This window comes from Pipistrellus kuhlii, unplaced genomic scaffold (assembly GCF_014108245.1).
Source record: "Pipistrellus kuhlii isolate mPipKuh1 unplaced genomic scaffold, mPipKuh1.p scaffold_m20_p_1, whole genome shotgun sequence".
Taxonomy (NCBI): Eukaryota; Metazoa; Chordata; class Mammalia; order Chiroptera; family Vespertilionidae; genus Pipistrellus; species Pipistrellus kuhlii.
In genome coordinates, this window is record NW_023425404.1 from 30,258,653 (window position 1) to 30,277,757 (window position 19,105).

The following is a 19,105-nucleotide window of genomic DNA, read 5'->3' on the forward strand; positions in this document are numbered from 1 at the left end:
CTCTGTCCTTCTCTCCTCTCCAGCTGAAGTGTTTAACCTCTCAGTCCTCAGTCTGAACGCCACTCCGCAGAACCCTGGTACCCATCCACGCAGGTGTCAGTTTGTACTGTCATTATTTGTTTATGTTACATTCAGTCCTGCTCCACTCTAATGTCCCCTAGACTTTGAGGGGAGCTCCAATTTGCCTCTCCTGATGCACTGGGCGTTCTGAGGGCCAGGACTGTGCCTCACTCCCCCTGGGGTCCCAGATCTTAACATGATGCCTAGAGCAGGGCAGGCATTTAGGCGTGTTGGGAGTTTGGTTGGTTGGATGGATGGATATGTGGATGGATGGACAGAAAGACAGATGGGTGGGTAGGTAGGTGGATAGATGGATGGATGGATGGATGGATGGATGGATGGATGATTGGATACATAAATGAATATATCTATAGATGGTTGAATGGATGGATGGATGGATGGATGGATGGATGGATGGATGGAATAACCTCCGGTGTGCCCCATAAATAAACAGAAGCAATCCATTTCATTGATAAGGGAAAAGCCCCTTCATGTGGGCATTCAAGATATTCCTGGCTGACCTGCCCTGCCAAACAAGTTGTCCAATGGTACCAGGCTTGCCACATGCACGAGACCCATTCACTGTATTTGAACAATCAGGGGAGACTCCTGGCTGGAAGGAAACAGTCTACCCGGGTAATTTGGGAAGCTAAAAAAAAAAAAAAAAAAAAAGCAGCAGTGTTCTAAGAATTTGCATTGGGAGTTCATGGGAAGGCATCCTGGCTCATGGACTCTGGACTGTTCCTCCCACACCCACAGCCTTCCCACCCTTCAGCCCACAGCTTGCTGCCCTCTGGTCCTAGTTCCAAACATCAGAGCTGATGGCCCTGCCGGAGCCAACCAGACAGGACAGGGACGGGTCCCAGGACCAGATCCGGGTGTGTGGGTCCCTGGCCAGGCTGGCCGTGAGCCCTCACATCCTCATGGGCGTGCTTCGCCTCTCTTAGCGGTTTCCAGCATCCTTGTTACTGCCTATGCCTGTTACTCCTGGTCTCACCCACGGCAGGGCCCACCTTCTCCCTCTCCACCGTCTCCGCAGCCCCCCAGCTCCGGCTGGGCACTGGGTTGCACTTCAGTAAGAGCTCTTAACCCCGTGTCCTTGAAGAATGGGGAGAAGGAGGGAAATAACCACCCCTGACATCTGATTCCATTTCTTACGCTGTGGGAGTCTCTGTCTCCTCACAGCATTGAGAGCTCTGTGATTTTCAGGGAGAGGGAAGAGAAAATTCACCCCCACTCCTACGCCCAGGCCTTTCCATGGGACAGAGTAACCCAAAACCCAGTGTTGAATCTGAGCCCAGAGCTGAGACTCATGCCCACAGGAAGCCATCGCACATGCCCACCTGTCCGAGAACAGGTCCGCGGAGGGCAAGTAGGGGCAGGTGTTCCGGATGCTGTTTAAGAGTCTACCTTGCCATTTTTAGAGAAAACCAGTTTGTCAAGTTTGAGCAACTTGCCTACCTCTGGGTCCCAGAAAACCCAAGTGTCACCCAAAGAAAGCTGGAGCCAGCCGAAACCGGTTTGGCTCAGTGGATAGAGCGCCGATCTGTGGACTGAAAGGTCCCAGGTTCGATTCCGGTCAAGGGCATGCACATTGGTTGTGGGCACATCCCCAGTAGGGGGTGTGCAGGAGGCAGCTGGTTGATGCTTCTCTCTCATCGACGTTTCTAGCTCTCTATCCCTCTCCCTTCCTCTCTGTAAAAAATCAATAAAAATATATTTAAAAAAAAGAAAGCTAGAGCCAAAGTCACCGTGAGCTACAGAAGCGTACCCCCCACCCACCACCCGTTTCCTCCCATGCAGGGGAGTGCCAGCTGCAGGTACCAGTGACTCTGAGGCCTGCAGTCTCACAGGGGCCTCAACCGGCTCCTGGAATTGCCATCGAGGGGACTAACGGTAGGTGCGACCTATCAGCATCAGCCCAGGAAGCAGCCAGCACCCCGACACCACCTAGAAGGGCTGTTGCCCCGACGCTGCCATCTGAGAGGTTTCCTGTGCAATTTAGGGAACTGGAGCTTTGGGGCCGTCCCTTTTATAAAGAGCTAAATAAATGAGAGTAGTTATCCTCCAAACAATGCCTCTAGCTCTCGTTCCAATAAGCTTTCGTGAGTGAAACGGAAGGGGTGGGGGTGGGGGGGATCGAGGGAATTAGAGTGGAGTGTGACTCGTGGCCTGGGGCTTCCCCCGGGATGTGTCCACCTCTAACGTCACCTGTCACGTCACACATATCTAGAGGCAGGCCACTTAGTCCTGAGTGGCAGACTGCCCTTGGTGGGGCGCTGCTCTGGGCCAGACCTGTAACCGGTGTTCTGGGCACATATATATGTCCCTGGAATCCTTACATCCATCTCGCCAGGGAGATGTTGGCCCCATTTTACAGATGAGCAAACCGAGGGTCAAGGAAGATAAGTGACTGCCCAGCAACAAGACCAGCTACATCACTTGCAAAGCTCAGTGCAAAGTGCAAGTGCAGGCTCTCCCTGTTCAAACATCATTAAGGTTTCTGGACGGCTGCAGCAGAGCACTGAACCATGGGCGGAGCTCTCTCGATCTGTGTGCCCGAGAAGCGGGTCTTGCCTGGGTCCCAGGCTCCCAAATGCCTCTCCCGATGCCCCCTCCCGCAGTTCATGAAGATGCCCGCGAGGCCCCCTCCCCGTCCCACCTGAGAGGGGCGGCCGGGTACCTGGAGTAGCAGGAGAGGCCGGTGCTGATGATGGTGTTGAGCACGGCCAGGGTCATGTAGTAGTCCTGGAAGCGGGTGCACACCAGCGTGTCCGGGAACGAATAGGCGCAGTAGGCGATGGCCGAGCCTGGGGAAGGAACAGCAGCCTGGGTGAGGAGCCACGACTCGGCACTGTCTGCCCTCACTGGGAACGAGAGCTAGAGGCATTGTTTGCAGGATAACTACTCTCATTTATTTAGCTCTTTGTAAAAGTGACGGCCCCACTGACCCGGGCTAGTCCTGCTGCTACACGCCCACCTGTGCCATCCCCAATCTCCCCCCACACCCACCCAACACACACACACACACACACACACACACACACACACACTCTGCCTACCCAGACCTGCACTCATCCTCATTTTACAAATGGCAAAACAAAGGCACAGAGTGGTTTAGGAACCCACCCAGGGGCACACACCTAGAAAGCAGCAAAGCCAAGCCTCAAAAACACAAGAAGGTTGAGAATTCGCTAACTCCTCCAAGCCCCTGGAGGAATGAGGCTTATGACCCACCCACTTCCCTGCCAGGCACGACAGAGACCAGCACTGATGTGTGGCTGGCTCATCCTGGCCTGCCAGAGCAGATCGTTTCAGAGAACTTGTGAGCCAGTTCTTAGACACAGCCAGTATTAAAAATTAAATATCATAAAGTTACAGTTAGCCCTGGCTGGTCTGGCTCAGTGGATAGAGCATTGGCTTGTGGACTGAAGGGTCCCAGGTTCAATTCCGGTCAAGGGCATGTACCTTGGTTGCAGGCACATCCCCAGTAGGAGGTGTGCAGGAGGCAGCTGATCGATGTTTCTCTCTCATCGATGTTTCTAACTATCCCTCTCCCTTCCTCTCTGTAAAAAATCAATAAAGTATATTTTTTAAAAAGTTACAATTAAATGACTCAATAACAAAAGTAATAACTATTCAATTAATCTACCTACTGTGTTAGTACACAGGAATTACTGTGTAATGGTGAGCTACTGTGTATCTCTCCCCACCGTGTTCAGCGATGGCATGGCCTGAGGTCTCACATGTGGAATATTTATACCACAGACCAGCAGACACCACAGACCAGGGCCTTGCTGCGGAGGAGCCATTGTTCGGTATTGCCAGCACACCTGAGTGCTTATCAAACACTCATCGGGAACCTGGACGGGGCACTGCATTCCCTCAACTCATCTGCAAGCCCATCAGAGCCGTGGGTGGCCCCAGCTCCCAGGGGAGGGCAGGTCGCTCAGTGCCAGCCGAGGGACGCCGAGAGCAAGGCCTCACCTACCCAGGCTGAAGAGGTTGACAGCGCCATAGTCCAGGAAGTAGCAGATGTGCCGGGCGTTCTTGGACATGGAGCTGAAGGTGTGTGCGCAGCTGGAGGCTAAGGGGTACACGCAGCTGGTGCTCATGTACACGAGCAGAGGCCAGGAGTAGCTGTCGTTCTGGACATCTATCCCATACAGTGCCGTCACAAACCTCCACACGAAGAACCTGCAACACAGCAAGGCCCGCTCCATCCCTGTAGCTGGAGCTCCTTCTGCCCTCTGCCTCCCGCTCTCCCGGGATGGCCAGTCCCTACCCCTTTTCGCTTTGGTGAAGTGCCGTGAGCAAGGGAGGGTGAGTGGGATCCTTTTCTGGGTGGAAATGAGCAGGAGAGGCAAGAAGAGAGCCTTTATCTAGTCCAGTCCCCTCTCCCTGCTGGTGGTGACATCTTGCCCAAGTGATGCTCCAGCCTCAACTTGCCTGCTTCCAGGGACAGAGAGCTCGCCACCTACCCAGGCAGCTCTGAGAGCTAGGAAGCTCCTCACTGAGCTGCTGTCTGTCTCTTTGGAATCCATCTCCGTTCCATCGGCCCGAGTGCTCCCCAACGGGAGCATCGAGAACAAGCCCGTCAATAGCTTAAGGCAATGGTCGGCAAACCGCGGCTCGCGAGCCACACGCGGCTCCTTAGCCCCTTGAGCACATGTGTCAAACACAAGGCCCGCGGGCCAAATCCGTCCCGCCAGGCCTTGCAATGTGGCCCGCACCACGCTGTCATCACTGCACTCCGCTGCGTTTCCATCACAATGACAGTTTATGACTGTTCAGTAAACCATTCGGCCCGCGATTTAGGCTGGATTTTAGATTCTGGCCCCTTCTCTGATTGAGTTCGACACCCCTACCCTTGAGTGTTCTAACACTACTTCTTCAAAATAGACTCGCCCAGGCCGAAAACCGCACGGGCCACGAAGTTTCAGTCGCACTGTACGTGCGCGCCCGCATGTGGTGTCTTGTGGGAGAGCCATACTCAAGGGGCCAAAGAGCCGCATGTGGCTCGCAAGCCGAAGTTTGCTGACCACAGGCTTAAGGCATAACCCTCCTCACCTCTTTTAAAGTCACCCTAAACACCCTGTGCATTCAACCATCCCTCTTAGGACCCACATTTGACCTGGGCACCGTCCCTGTGGCTCGTCTCCACCCCCCTTACAGGGAGGCTCCCCAACCACAGGGCGTCCCCAGTCTAGAGACAACTGGGCGTGCTCTCTCCCGCAAGGTTCCTCCGCGAACATTGCAGTCACTTTTCTGAGTGGCCGAGGCCCACGCCGGGTCTCAGCCGAGCCTGGGTCTCTGGCTCCATCTCGACAGCGATAGTGCACACTCCGTGTCAGACCTGCCTGACCTGTAACCCACATGAGGGGGGCCTGCCTCCAAGCTGCTCACCTCCACGCACTGCGAAGAGCAGCCCCCCCCCCCCCTCGCACCCTCCCAGGGAAGGAGACTGAGAGCCTTCCGCGCAGGGACCCAAGGAGCATCGCTGAACGCTCCGGCTGTGCTGAACCCTCCGGCTGTGCTGAACCCTCCGGCTGTACGTGGGACCGTTTCCCGCCTGTCCCAGCAGGAATAAAGCTTAAGCTACCTGCTGTTTCTCTAAACACATCCTTTAGTCGCCTTGAGATTATTCCCTCGTCCCCCTCTCTTAGGGCATCTTACTCCCGGCTCTCCCAGGCCCTCCTGCCACTCTGTGCTGCTCAGCCGGGCCTGGCAGTGATGGGGGGAGCCCGCGGTGGGGCGCCCCAGCCACCGGGCTCAGTGGCAAACCGCTAAGAAGTCGTCCCCAGGATCTGCACCCGGGGCTCGGGCCCCGCAAACAGGGATGGTCAGGCCAGCACTCTTTGTAGCCGCACAGACTTCACAACAGCCCAGATCACCTGGGGTTCATCCATAAAACAGACGCCAGAGCCCGAGGGAGTCAAAGGACTTGCTCAAGCTCACGATGTTTTAGCAATGGGCTCCTGTGAGACCCAGACAGCCTCCGAGCCTGAAGGGGGATCAGATCAAACCAGGCCCGGGGACAGGGGGCAGGGGGCAGGGGAGAAGACCGATCCAGGAGCCCCACAAATCCTACCAGCATCCGTGGTCTGAAGCTCCTCTCAGCTCCTCACCCACACACCAGGCGGAGTCCCCCATGTCCCCGCGCAGCATCTCAGCCCTCCCTGCCCCCATTGTGTTTAAAGAAGCCCTGGCTCCCAGGGTTCCCGAATGGAATGAGGCGGCTGGCCTAGGGGCTGGGCCGTACCAGAAAGGCAGCAAGTGAGTCCAGATGTTGAGGGTCTCATTGGTCATTTGGAAAAGGCTGAGGATGCAGGCAGTGGCAGAACTCTGCGGATGTCGGTAGCCAAAGAGGATGCCCTGCTCATGGAACACCTGTAGGGGGAGAGGGAGGGGCACCCAGGTGAGAAGAGAGGGTGGCAGGCAGGTCTCAGGAGGATCATCTCTGGCGGCATCTGGTGTTCTCCCAGGCTGTGCGCTTGAACACTTGTCAAAGTGCCCCTCCCCCCGCCCGCCCCCGGAGTCTAACATCCCATGTCCTCTAAGAAGCCCACAGCCAGCTGGAGGAGAGAATGCAGGGCCCTGGCTCCCTCCAGGATTGCAGCCTGTCTTCCCTTCTCAGACACACTTACACTCGTCATGAACATTCCTTAAGAACCCGGTTTGGCACCCTCTCCCTGGCAGCGGCTGCCTGGGGCCTACGGCCTGGTCCTCGGATGCCTTGGCAGCTGGCAGACATATGTGCTGTCTGCCGGAGCCGACATGCCCCAGGCGTCTGGGGCTGGCAGGAAGGTCTCTGCCGGGATCCCTCTCGCATCTACTCACCAAGGCGCTTCACAAAGGCCTTTTGATGATGACAACTGTGATGGCATCAGTTGAGGAGGAGGACAAGGCTGGCCACTGCAGGCCCCCACACGGCATCCCCACCCCCCGCAGCCCACTGGGCAAGTCTCTCAGGTACCAAGTGCCCATGAGACACGTGGCTCTCAGCCGCCTGAGGACTACAGCACACATTAGAGAGGGTCCTGGGGAAGAGGACGAGGCAAGAGGGACAACGCTCGGGCTGCAAAGTTAAGTGGGAAAAAGAAGACCGTCAGCCGTATTCCCGCCGTGATGGTAGGACCCACAGACATTCCTGTCCGTGCACCGGGGCAGAGGCTGGGAGGAAGCAGAAAGGTAGAGTCTCGCTGGTTGGGGTAGCAGGGTTTGTGGGATATTTTTTGCCCTCTGTGTGGGTTTAGATCAGTTTCCCAATCTCGCCACTTTTGACGTTCTGGGCCGGATAGTCCTTGTTGTGGGGGCTGTCCTAGGCATGGCGTAGCAGAGTCCACGACTCTCCCGAAAAGATGCCGAGTAGCACACGCCATGTCCCCTATCAAGTTGTGACAATCAGAAATGTCTCAAGGGATTGCCATTGTCCCTTGGGGGGTAAAATCTTCCCCAGTTAAGAACCACTGGTTTACATGAATGTTGTTATAACCATTAGGAAGTCAATTTAATATGAGTAGATAATTGAGGCAAATGATAAAGATAATATCAGTGATCATACCACAAATCAGGCCACAATAAGCTTTAAATCCTTCTCTTTGGTTTTCTAGGGCTGAGGGGGGAAGGGGAGGCTGGGAGAACATATGTCTCTCACTTGCATTACCAACTTCTTAGTGTGAGAGAGGATCCCGATTCAGAGATACATAATATGGAACATAACCTGTACTCTCTCTGGAGGCTCTGAGTCAAGAGGTCACTTTAAGTAGTGGAGGAAGGAAGGGGCCGTTGGAGTCAGATGTGAGCCACTGAGGTGCCAGGTGCCACATGACCTTGAGCTGGGTCATCCTTCCCGGGCCTCAGTGTTCTCACCTGTGAAATGGGAGGCATTAGCTAGCTGGGTGGCCAGTACGCTCCTTTCTTAGTTCAGTTCTGGGTTAAACTGGTCAGCTGGGGGGGGGAGGATAGAGAGGTTGGTTCATGGTTCAGTGGAGAAATACTGTTTGGATTAGATTTGGGTCTTAGCTAATTAAAGCGATTTGTTCCAGTTATAGATTCGCCGTTCAGTTCTGCTGACATCCTGGTTTGCAGTGGAGAGGCCTCTCTAATGGGCAGCAGGGATCTTGGCTTACAGCTACCCAACCCCCCCTCCCCCGACCCCTACAGGGCTGCAGGCAGGGAAAATGGGACGGCCTTCAGCTTTTGATCCATGTGAGGAGGATGGTGTGGGCTTGGCACACACTCAGAAGGCCCTCTTGAAGTCTTAGCTGGTTTGGCTCAGTGGATAGAGCATTGGATTGTGGGCCAGAGAGTCCTGGGTTCAATTCCAGTTAAGGGCATGTACCTCGGTTGCAGGCTCCTCCTTGACCCAGGCCCTGATCTGTGCTTGTAGGAGGCAACCAATCGATGTGTTTCTCTCACCTCGATATGTCTCTCTATCTTTCCCTCTCTCTTTCACTTTCTCTTAAAAAATCAACAGAAAAATATCCTCCAGTGAGGATTAAAAATTAAGAAGGTCCTCTTGTAGGGTCATTCATTCTGTCTCTTACATTTTCTCTTTTTCCTTAAATTATTTTTTCCTTTAAATTATGACATTGGCCATTTATTAAAATGCAAAGACCCTGGAAAGGAGCAGCTGTTATGGTTCACTCCTTGCCATGAACGAGTTCAGCAGATCCCGTGCAGCAGGAGATCTTGTGCCCAGGGCACCGGGCATGCTGGGGGTGGCACGGAGGGAGGAGGTGGGATGGGGCTGCGGGACACTAAGCACTGTCTCATGCAGGAGCCTGCTTAGGTTCTCAATTTCACATCACTGGCCACAACCCACACGCAATTACTTGAACTCTAATAGACAACCATTGTCGGTATCAAGCAATTATTGGTAAGTGCTACGGCAATTTAGAACACTGGTGTGATGTTCTTTAAAACATAACTGCCCAATATCCAATAAGGATGCGTGTTGTACATGCAACACAGTATTTATTTATGTGTCTGCTGGCCAAACACCTAAGAAGGATAACAAGCAATGAAACAAATTATTACTATCTAGGATGGAGGATCTAAAGGGGATTCGTAATTCAGTGAACAATAAAGTGAACAAAGGAGACATAAAATGCCTTTAAAAGGTAACTCTGACTCTGTTCAAGTAGGGGCCCCTCGGCCAAGGTCCTGTTGAATGGCTGGCCTCATGCCGGGCTGCGACCACAGAAGGTGAACATGAGGAAGCTGAAACAGTGGCGCGTCCCATCGGTTTCCCATTTGTTATAAAAATGCAGTCTTTGAGTTAAGAACTAGGGAAAACGGTTTTCAATTATAGGCATTGATTTAAAAACCTGCCGTGGGCAAGCCTGTGGTAACGGTATAACATGACTAGAAAGTCTGAGGCAGGCAGGAAAACGGCCCCCAAAGATGTCCACGGCCTAATCGCCAGGACCTGTGACGATATTACCGTAGGTTGCACAGCGCAGGGGAATGAGGGTCTCAGGTGGAATTCAAGTGGCCAATCAGATAACATTAAAATGGGAATCTCATCTGGGCTTCTCAGGTGGGCCCAGGTAACCACAAGGGTCCTCACAAGTGGAAGAGGAAGGCAGAAGAAGAGAGGCAGGGGAAGGACAGTCGGGAGACCCAACATTGCTGGCTTTGCAGATGGAGGAAGGGGCCAGGAGCCAAGGAATGCTACCAGTGGTCTGTGGGAGCTGGAAAAGGCAAGGAAACATTCTCTCCTTGAGCCTCTACTGCCTTCATTTTATTTTAAAAATATTTTTACTTATTTCAGAGAGGAAGGGAGAGGGAGAGAGAGATAGAAACATCAAAGATGAGAGAGAATCATTGATCGGCTGCCTCCTGCATGTCCCCACTGGGGATCAAGCCCGCAACCCAGGCATGTGCCCTTGGCCAGAATCGAACCTGGGACCCTTCAGTCCACAGGCAGACACTCTATCCACTGAGCCAAACCAACTAGGACTACTGTCTTGATTTTAGTCTGAGACCCATGCCAGACTTCTATCCTACAGAACTGTAAGATAATAAGCTAATTTTCTTTTTTAAGCCACCAAGTTTGTGGTAATTTCTTATGACAACAATAGAAAATAAATACAATGTCAGAATGTGACCAAAAAAATCCAAAAGCAATCTTAGAGCCAGAAATGGCAGCACATGGTTGCAATTTCTTACTAGGAGAATCGATGGCTTCCTTTGGGACAATTCAAAGACTATGGAGGACATTCTCTGAGTCTTCTCCAAGATGGGACTTCTTGTTGAAATTCATAACAAATCTGACCATAAACTATTCTTAGTCACACAATGGGAATGCCAAATAAATGCCATAAAGAGAGAATAAAAACAGCAATATAAAACCTGGTGATCCATATTAAATTAAAATATTTAATTTCTTCTAAATTATAATTATGCAACTTCATTACAATGTTTAAAGTTAACATGTAAAATTTATAGTTCATTTCTGATTCTAAACATGACTTTAAGAATATGTAACAGAACTGAGCAGAAACTTGGCAGAAATTTCTTCCAAATGAAATTAATTAAAAAAACAAACTAAGACTCAATGACTCAAGAATAGTGGTGTAATTTGGCATCACTGCTAATAGAATACAAATTTTGTGATAATGTTCATTACAACAATACTACTCATAATTCTGCTGAAATGAAAGCAAGAAAAAGAAATTATGGAATAAACATGTAATAATTTACAAATTATGTATGTTTTTATTTTATTACTCTTCCAAACATCATTAATCCATCATTATAACATCCAGATGCTCAACAATAACTGAATTTAATTGTCTTTGATATTTTGCTGACTTCAGCTATATAAAAAATCAGAGCTTTACATACTGTTTTTGTCATTATGAAGGGATAGTGTCAAGGCAGAAATGGAACCATTTTCTATTTAATTTTTCATTTTTTATTTAAATCTTTATTACTGAAAGTATTACACCCACGTGTCTCCTTTTTTTTCTCTTATTAATCCCCTGGAACCATTTCCAATTAACCATTTGCTAACTTCATTTGTTTTGCTAGCGTCATTTGTAAGTTTTGTGTATTTAGACTGATGGTCTTCTGATTCAGCCCCAGCACGTTAGGGGCAGACTCTATTTCATTTGATTTTCCTCAGAAGTGTCCTGCAAGGCAGGGACTGTCAAACTCATTTTATAGACAAGGAAACTAAAACTTAGTGAGTAAGGACCTAATTACGGCGTGGTGGTGCAGTGGTTAGGATTTGGTGCTCTCACCACTGCAGCCCAGGTTCCATTCCCAGGTAGAGTTTAACTCATGCCATGCTTGCTGCAGTCACCCCCACCCTCCAGCTCAAAGAAGAAAAAAATGTCCCAGCGCACAATTATAGCAGAACCAAGGTGCAACTGCAGTCTGTTAGGTTGTAAAGTCTATGCTTGCCTCACTGCCTCCAGCCCAGTTGGAACTAGGGATTGCTACAAACATCTCATGGAAATGCTAAGCGTTCCCAAAGTTTTCAGAAGGAACAGGTCACTGGAACCAGAGTGATGAAAGAAGGACCTAGAAGGATGGCTGGGGAACTTCCGGTTCTGGCAAAATGTTAATCGATTAGATGTCATAAAGGATCCTTCTGACTAAAACAATTCAGATGCTGGGTGAAGTGTGCGTCGGAGGCTGGACGAATGCCTCAGCAAGACAGCACGACAGCCAGGAGGTCACAAAGCCCAGGACCGCTGTCTGGTAAGCTGCTCTCGCCACCAGAGACTCTGCTGTCAGACTTTGTAAGTAAGAGGTGAAGCCCGAAGCCCATCAAAGGCAGAGACTCTAATAGGAGACCTCACCAAGAAGGAAGGCTAGGACTCTAAAGATAACTGGATGCAAAATAAATCTCACTAGGCAGAAGGAGACAGTCAGGAAAGTTGTCTCTCGGGGGGGGGGGAAAAAATCTCTCCCAAGAATTCAGAACCATAAGCTCATTTTCATGTAGGTTTCTGATCCAGATTCATACGACCTCTGTGGTCTAAGAAATTTAGAGTGGAAAAATGAAAGTGGCTACAAATAGAAGTCAGCATTTTGTAGCTCCCTCAGGCAAGTAACAAAAGCAAATGAGAATGCTCGCTGAAGGATTTCTACTTTAATCCAAGCATGCACATACCTGGAAACAAAACTCCGTGGACGAGAAACAGCAAAAACAGTAGATGACAGAGAGCTCAAAGACCAGATACTGAAATATAAAATAACTATGCCCAACATGTTTAAAGAAAAAGCTTTAAAATATGGACAAGAAACGAATAGATTTTAAATGAACCTAATATAGCTTTTAGAAATTAAAATAATTAAAATAAAAGTCATTGAAGAATAAACAGCAGACTAGACCTAGCTGAAGAGAAAATTAATCAACTTAACGGAGATTCCCCCAAAAGTATACAGAAATCCAGAGAGATTAAGAGATGGAAAATATGAAAGAGCAAGTAAGAGGCATGCAGGATATTTCTCCAGAGGAAGAAAATACAACGGCCTTCTTGGTGATATTTGAAGAGATAACTGGTAAAGTTCTAGAATTATGGGAAGTCCCAGGCCTCAGGGCCAAGAAGTTAAGTTAGGTAGAGACAGTTGCTGCTCACCAAATATTCCATGCACTTTCCCACATTTTTCAGACTTTCTTGCAGTTTGGTTGGGGCCATATGTTTATTTCTGGTTACTATTACTTCTAGTTCAGGGCAGTTAAAAGCAGTATGCCATATATATATATATATTGATTTCAGAGAATAAGGGAGAGGGAGAGAGAGAAACATCAATGATGAGAGAGAATCATCAATCTGTTGCCTCCTGCATGCCCCACACTGGGGATCAAACCTGGGACCCTTCAGTCCACAGGCCGAAGCTCTATCCACCGAGCCAAACCAGCTAGGGGATTAATGCCTTTTTGTAGTAGAAACCACGGTGTACTTAGAGGGGACTCTTCCCCTATTCCCCCCCCCCCCCCCACCCCTTCAGAACTGAGCCACTCATCCCTCTACGGGAATAGTTTTTGGCCAAAGTGCTCCCTTAACCATGTCATACTCCTTGCCCAGGGGCAGCACACATCCACTGATAATACAGACAAAGCCTTGGTCTCCTTTGCTCATTTGGGACAAGTCTGACTGGTGAAGCCCACTCCAGAGCACCCGTGTGATCAGCTGAGGCTCTGATGCAACTTCTCCTTCTACCCAATCCTGCTTCCCTCAATTCCTCCAGGTGGTGTTTCTGAGAACTCGCCCCGATAAACTTCCTGCACACAAATCTTTGTTTCTGGGCAGCCCAACTTCAACACCACCCTTTCTTCCCCTTCTGTGGCCAACGGAGGCCACGTGTTCCAGACTGTGCGACCACAACATCGTAGATGTTCCATCTCCCACTTCCCCACTGGACACTTCGTTATGAAACAAAGCTTCGCCATGTCGAATCATTGAGCTGTCTGGAGGAATTCCTTGGTTAATCTCTTCCTGCCTTTCCTCTGAAATCTGTCAGTCTGTTCCATGCATCCATGTCTCTGGACCTATTTTGTTCATCAGTGTATTTTGTCCACTAGATAACACAGATAAGTGTGGTCGTCTGATATTTGTTTTTCTCTGACTGGCTTAATATAATACTTAGTATTATATAATACCCTGCAGGTCCATCCAGGCTGTCACAAAATGTAAGAGATCCTTCTTCTTTACAGCAGCATGGTATTCCATTGTGTACACGTACCACAACTGCTTTTCCACTCATCTACGGTGGGCTCTTGGACTGTTTCCAGATTATAAATAATGCTGCTGTGAACATGGGGATACATATATTACTTCTGATGGGTGTTTTGGGATTCTTAGGATATATTCCCAAAAGTGGGATCCCTGAGTCAAACGGGAGTTCCATTTTTAGTTTTTTGAGAAAACTCCATACTGTCTTCCACAGTGGCTGCACCAGTCTGCATTCCCACCAGCAGTGCAAGAGGGCTCCTTTTTCTCCACATTCTTATCAGAACTTGTTGTTTGTTGATTTGTTGATCATAGCCATTTTGGCAAGTGTGAGGTGATACCTCACTGTGGTTTGAATTTACATCTCTCTGATGATTAGTGATATTGAGGTGTTTTGTTTTGTTTTTCATATATCTCTTGGCCAACTGTATGTCCTCTTTGGAGAAGTATCTATTAGTCAATTGGCCACTTATCAATTTATCTGGAGAAATTCTGAAAGTCAGCATAGTTTAGCCCTTTCTGCCTAGTACAGTTATTCATATTAAAATAGGTGGAGTAGCCACAAAACTAATAAATATGGAGCATATTTCTAAATAGAGTTATAAAAGAAGTAAAGGGGAAAATAGAATGTTAAAAGGAAAATAGAGAACAAGAATATAAAACTCAATTCAAAGAAGGCAAAAAAGGAAAGGATAACTAAGCAGAGAAAACAGGACAAATGGAAAGCACTTAAGGTGACCGAAATAAATGCAAATATGTCAATAGTTATTATAGATATAATCAGACCAAACTGTCCAGTTAACACCAAATTCTGTCAAACTAGATAAAATCCAACTATGTGTCATTTGCATGAGACACAGTTAGAATATAAGGACAGTGAGGGATTGAAAGTCCAAGGAAGGAAAGAAAGAAGCCAGACAAATAACAAGAAACACAAAGCTGGAGTGTCTGTATGACTGTCAGATTCTAAGACAAAAAGCATTACTAGACTCAAAGAGAATCCTATGAAAAAATAAGGAATTTACTTCCCCAGGAAGATATAACAATTATAAACTTGGATATACCTAAAAAAATGCAGGTTCAAAACACATAAGGTAAAAACTTACTTATCCACAAGGAATAATTCACAAATCTGCTATCATAGTGGAACATTTTAATACATCTCAATTATGGTAGATCAAGCTGAACAAAATTAGTAATAATATAAAATTATTTGACCTTATGGGACATACATGGAATGCTGCCCCCAGCTGTTGGAGATTATGCAGTGTTTTCAGGTACACTTAGAAGACTTATGAGAATTGATCATGTGTTAGATCATATAGCTGATCTGAAGAAATTTCAAGGCCTGGCGTAGTACAGAGGGCATTCTCAGACAACAATCAATTAAGTTAAATTGATAACATTAAGACTCCATTTGACACTTGGGAATTAAAAAATAAACATGTCTAAGCAATCATAAGTCACATAAGAAATCAAAATGGACACTAGAAATTAATTAGAATAGCACATATAGGCTGAAGTTAAAGCAATACAGAAATAGATATAAGGCAGTGATTAACTTAAGAAGTTAAGAGGAGGAACAGCAAATAAAATAAACCCAAAGTAGAAAGAAATTAACCATCACAATAGAACCCTAGCCAGTTTGGCTCAGTGGTTGGAGCATAAGCCCACGGACTGAAGGGTCCCGAATTCAATTCCAGTCAAGGGCATGTACTTCGGTTGCAGGATTGATTCCAGGCCCCAGTAAGGGTGCATGTGGGAGGCAACCAATCAACGTGTTTGTTTCACCTCTCTCTCTCTCTCTTTCTCTCTTTCTCTTTCTCTTTCTCTCTCTCTATCTCTCCCCCTCCCTTCCACTTTCTCTAAAAATCAAGGGGGAAAAAATATCCTCAGATGAGATTAACCCAAACAAAACAAAATAAAAACCCAATGGAATTGGAGATATAAAATACATAATAGAAGCTCCACTGAGTCCAAATTTGCCTTTTTCCAAATATTAAAAAGATAACAAACTGACAAGATTAATTCAGAAGAGAGAAAAACAAAAAATACATGATTATGCCAGTAGATGCAGAGAAAGCATTTAATAAGATCCAATACCCTGCCAAAACCGGTTTGGCTCAGTGGTAGAGCGTCGGCCTGAGGACTGAAAGGTCCCGGGTTCGATTCCGGTCAAGGGCATGTATGTTGGTTGCGGGCACATCCCCGGTGGGGGTTGTGCAAGAGGCAGCCGGTCGATGTTTCTCTCTCATCGACTCCCTTCCTCTCTGTAAAAAAATCGATAAAATATATATTTTTTAAAAAAGATCCAATACCCTTTCATAATAAGAAAGTACTCAGGAAAATAGAAATAGAACTTGCTCAACCCAATAAAGCCCATCTATGAAAAGCCTGCAGGTAATATACTTCTTTTGTGTGAGTGTCTATGAAGGGGTTTTTCTACTTAACCCCCTTCACTTTTTCACCCAGACCCCCGACCACCTGCTAACATACATACTTCCTGATAGAAAATGAAAAGCTTTCTCCTTAAGATTAGGAACAAATCAAGGATGTCTGCTCTCACCACTTCTATTCAATATCATAGTGGAGGGTCTAGCTAGGTCAACTTGACAAGGAAAAGAAATAAAAAGCATCTAAACTGGGAAGGAGGAAGCAGAAGTATTTGCAGAAGACATGATCTTACATATAGGAAATTTTAAAGGATTCACTAAAAAATGGTCGGAACTAACAAATGAGTTCAGCAAGGTTGCAGGATATAAGACTAATCTTCAAAACTCAGTTTTATTTCTATTTACAAGCAGCGAACAATCTGAAAATCAACTTAAGGGAACAATTTCATTTATAACAGCATCAGAAACAATAAAATATTTAGAAATAAATTTTAGCAAATTATGTTAATGGTATAAGACCTGCACACTTAGAACTACAAAGCATCGCTAAAAGAATTAAAGAAGACCTAAAGAAATGCAAAGACAACCTGTGTTCATGGATTAAAAGAGTTAATATTATTAGAATGATAATGCTTCCCAAATCGATCAACAAATTCAATGTAATCCCTATCAGAATTCTAGCTGTCTTTGTGTGTGTGTGTGTGTGTGTGTAAACTGACAAGCTGATCCTTAAATTCATATGGAAAATGCAAGGAACCCTGAACAGCCAAAACAATCTTGAAAAAGAAGAACAAAGTTGAAATTCTCACATTTCCCAAAACTTATTGCAAAGCCACATAATCAAGACAATGTGATATTGGCAAGAATAGACAAATAGATCAATGGAATAGAACTTAGATTACAGAAAGAGTCCTTGTATTTACAGTCAATTGATTTTCAATAAAGGTACCAAGGCAATTTAATGAAGAAGAGTCCTTCTAACATATGGTCCTGGAACCACTTGATACTCATACATAAAAGAAAAGAATAATTAACTAAAAAATGGATCACAAAAGAGATAAAACTCTTAGAAGAAAATATGCGTAAATCCTCATGACCTTGCTATCGTCAACAAATGACAAGTGCTGGCGAGGAACCTTTGCGCACTGCTGGTGGGAATACAGACTGGTGCAGCCACTATGGGAAACAGTATGGAGTTGCCTCAAAAAATTAAAAATGGAACTCCCTTTTGACCCAGTAATCCCACTTCTAGAAACCAGAAACACCAACCAGAAAGGTCATATGCATCCCTATGTTCATAGCAGCACAATTTACAATAGCTATGATTTGGAAACAGCCTAAGTGCCCATCAGCAGATGAGTGGATTAAAAAGCTGTGGTACATCTACACAATAGAATACTATGCTGCTGTAAAAAAGATAGAACTCTGACCATTCACAACAGCATGGATAGAACTGGAGAGTAGTATGCTAAGTGAAATAAGCCAGTCAGAGAAAGATAAATATCACATGATCTCACTTATTTGGAAAATATAATGAACAACATAAACTGATGAACAAAAATAGATATAGACAGAGAAGCACTGAACAGACTGTCCAACTTCAGTGGGAATGTGGGGGGTGGTTAGAGATCAACCAAAGGACTTGTATACATGCATATAAGTATAACCAATGGACACAGACACTAGAGGGGTGAGGGCATGTGCTGGGGTGGCAGGAAGAGAAGTGGGGATGAGTGGGGGGGAGGTCAATGGGGGAAAAAGGAAACATATGTAATACTAGTTGTAATACTTCAGACAATTAAAAACAAACAAACAAAAAATCTTCATGACTTTGGATTAGCCAAAGGTTTCTTAGATATGACACCAAAAACACAAGGAACAACACCAATAAAAGAGATAATGTCAAAATTTAAAACTTTTGTGCTTCAGAGGATACCATCAATAAAGTGGGGGGGAGGGGGGGAATAACACATAGAATGGGAGAAAATGCTTGCAAATCGTAAGCTGATAAAGGACTTTTATCCAGAAAATATAAATATCTTTTACAACTCAACAATAAAAACACAAATTGGCCCAATTTAAAAAAGGGCAAATGACTTGAGTAGACATTTCTCCAAAGATATACAATAGCCAATAAACACATGAAAAGGTGTTCAATGTCACTAATAATAAGGGAAAAGCAAATCAAAACTACAATGAGAGCCTGGACAATGTGGCTCAGTAGTTGGGCTTCTACCTATAAACCAGGAGGTCACGTTTCAATTCCTGCTCAGGGCACATGCCTGGACTGCAGGCTCCATCTCCAGTGTGGAGCATCCAGGAGACAGCCAATCAAGGATTCTCTCTATCACTGATGTTTGTATCTCTCTCCCCCTCTCCTTTCCTCTCTGAATTAAAATATATCTATATCTATCTATCTATCTATATATATATATTTTTTAAACTATGAGATACCATCTCATGCTCCTTAGGATGGTTACTATATATTAAAAACAAAACAAAACAGAAATAAACAGTGTCAGTGAGGATGTGGACAAATTGGGACTCTTGTGCTTGTCAATGGGAATGTAAAAAGGCACAGCCACTGTGGAAAACAGAATGGTGGTTCCTAAAAAATGTAACAATTACCAAATGACCCAGCAATTCCACTTCTGGGTATATACCCAAAATAATTGAAAGGAGGGTCTCAAAGTATTCACCACAGCTAAAACATAGAGGCAAGCCAGTGTTCATGGATAGATGAAGGAATAGATAAAATGTGGTATATGCAAACAATGGAATATTATTCAGCCCTAAAAGAGAAGTAAATTCGGACATATGTTACAACATGAATGAACCTTGAGGGCATTATGTTAAGTGAAATGAATAAACCAGCTATGAAAGGACAAATACTGTCTGATTTCACTTATATGAGGAACTACAGTAGCCAAACTCATAAAGACAGAAAGTATAACGGTA

The 19,105-nt window shown here is 46.4% G+C and overlaps 1 protein-coding gene across 2 annotated transcripts in view; it reads right to left on the minus strand.

Annotated features, from left to right (window-relative positions):
• PAQR5 (progestin and adipoQ receptor family member 5) overlaps nucleotides 1-19,105 on the minus strand; it is a 70,161-nt gene that overhangs the window by 12,987 nt on the left and 38,069 nt on the right. For both annotated transcript variants that reach the window (XM_036437623.2, XM_036437609.2), the window contains exons 3-5: nucleotides 6,323-6,450; nucleotides 4,052-4,257; nucleotides 2,744-2,870 (exon numbers count right to left, since the gene is read on the minus strand). In XM_036437623.2, the coding sequence (XP_036293516.1) occupies nucleotides 2,744-2,870; nucleotides 4,052-4,257; nucleotides 6,323-6,450 (461 nt within the window). The remainder of the gene's footprint in view (nucleotides 1-2,743; nucleotides 2,871-4,051; nucleotides 4,258-6,322; nucleotides 6,451-19,105) is intronic.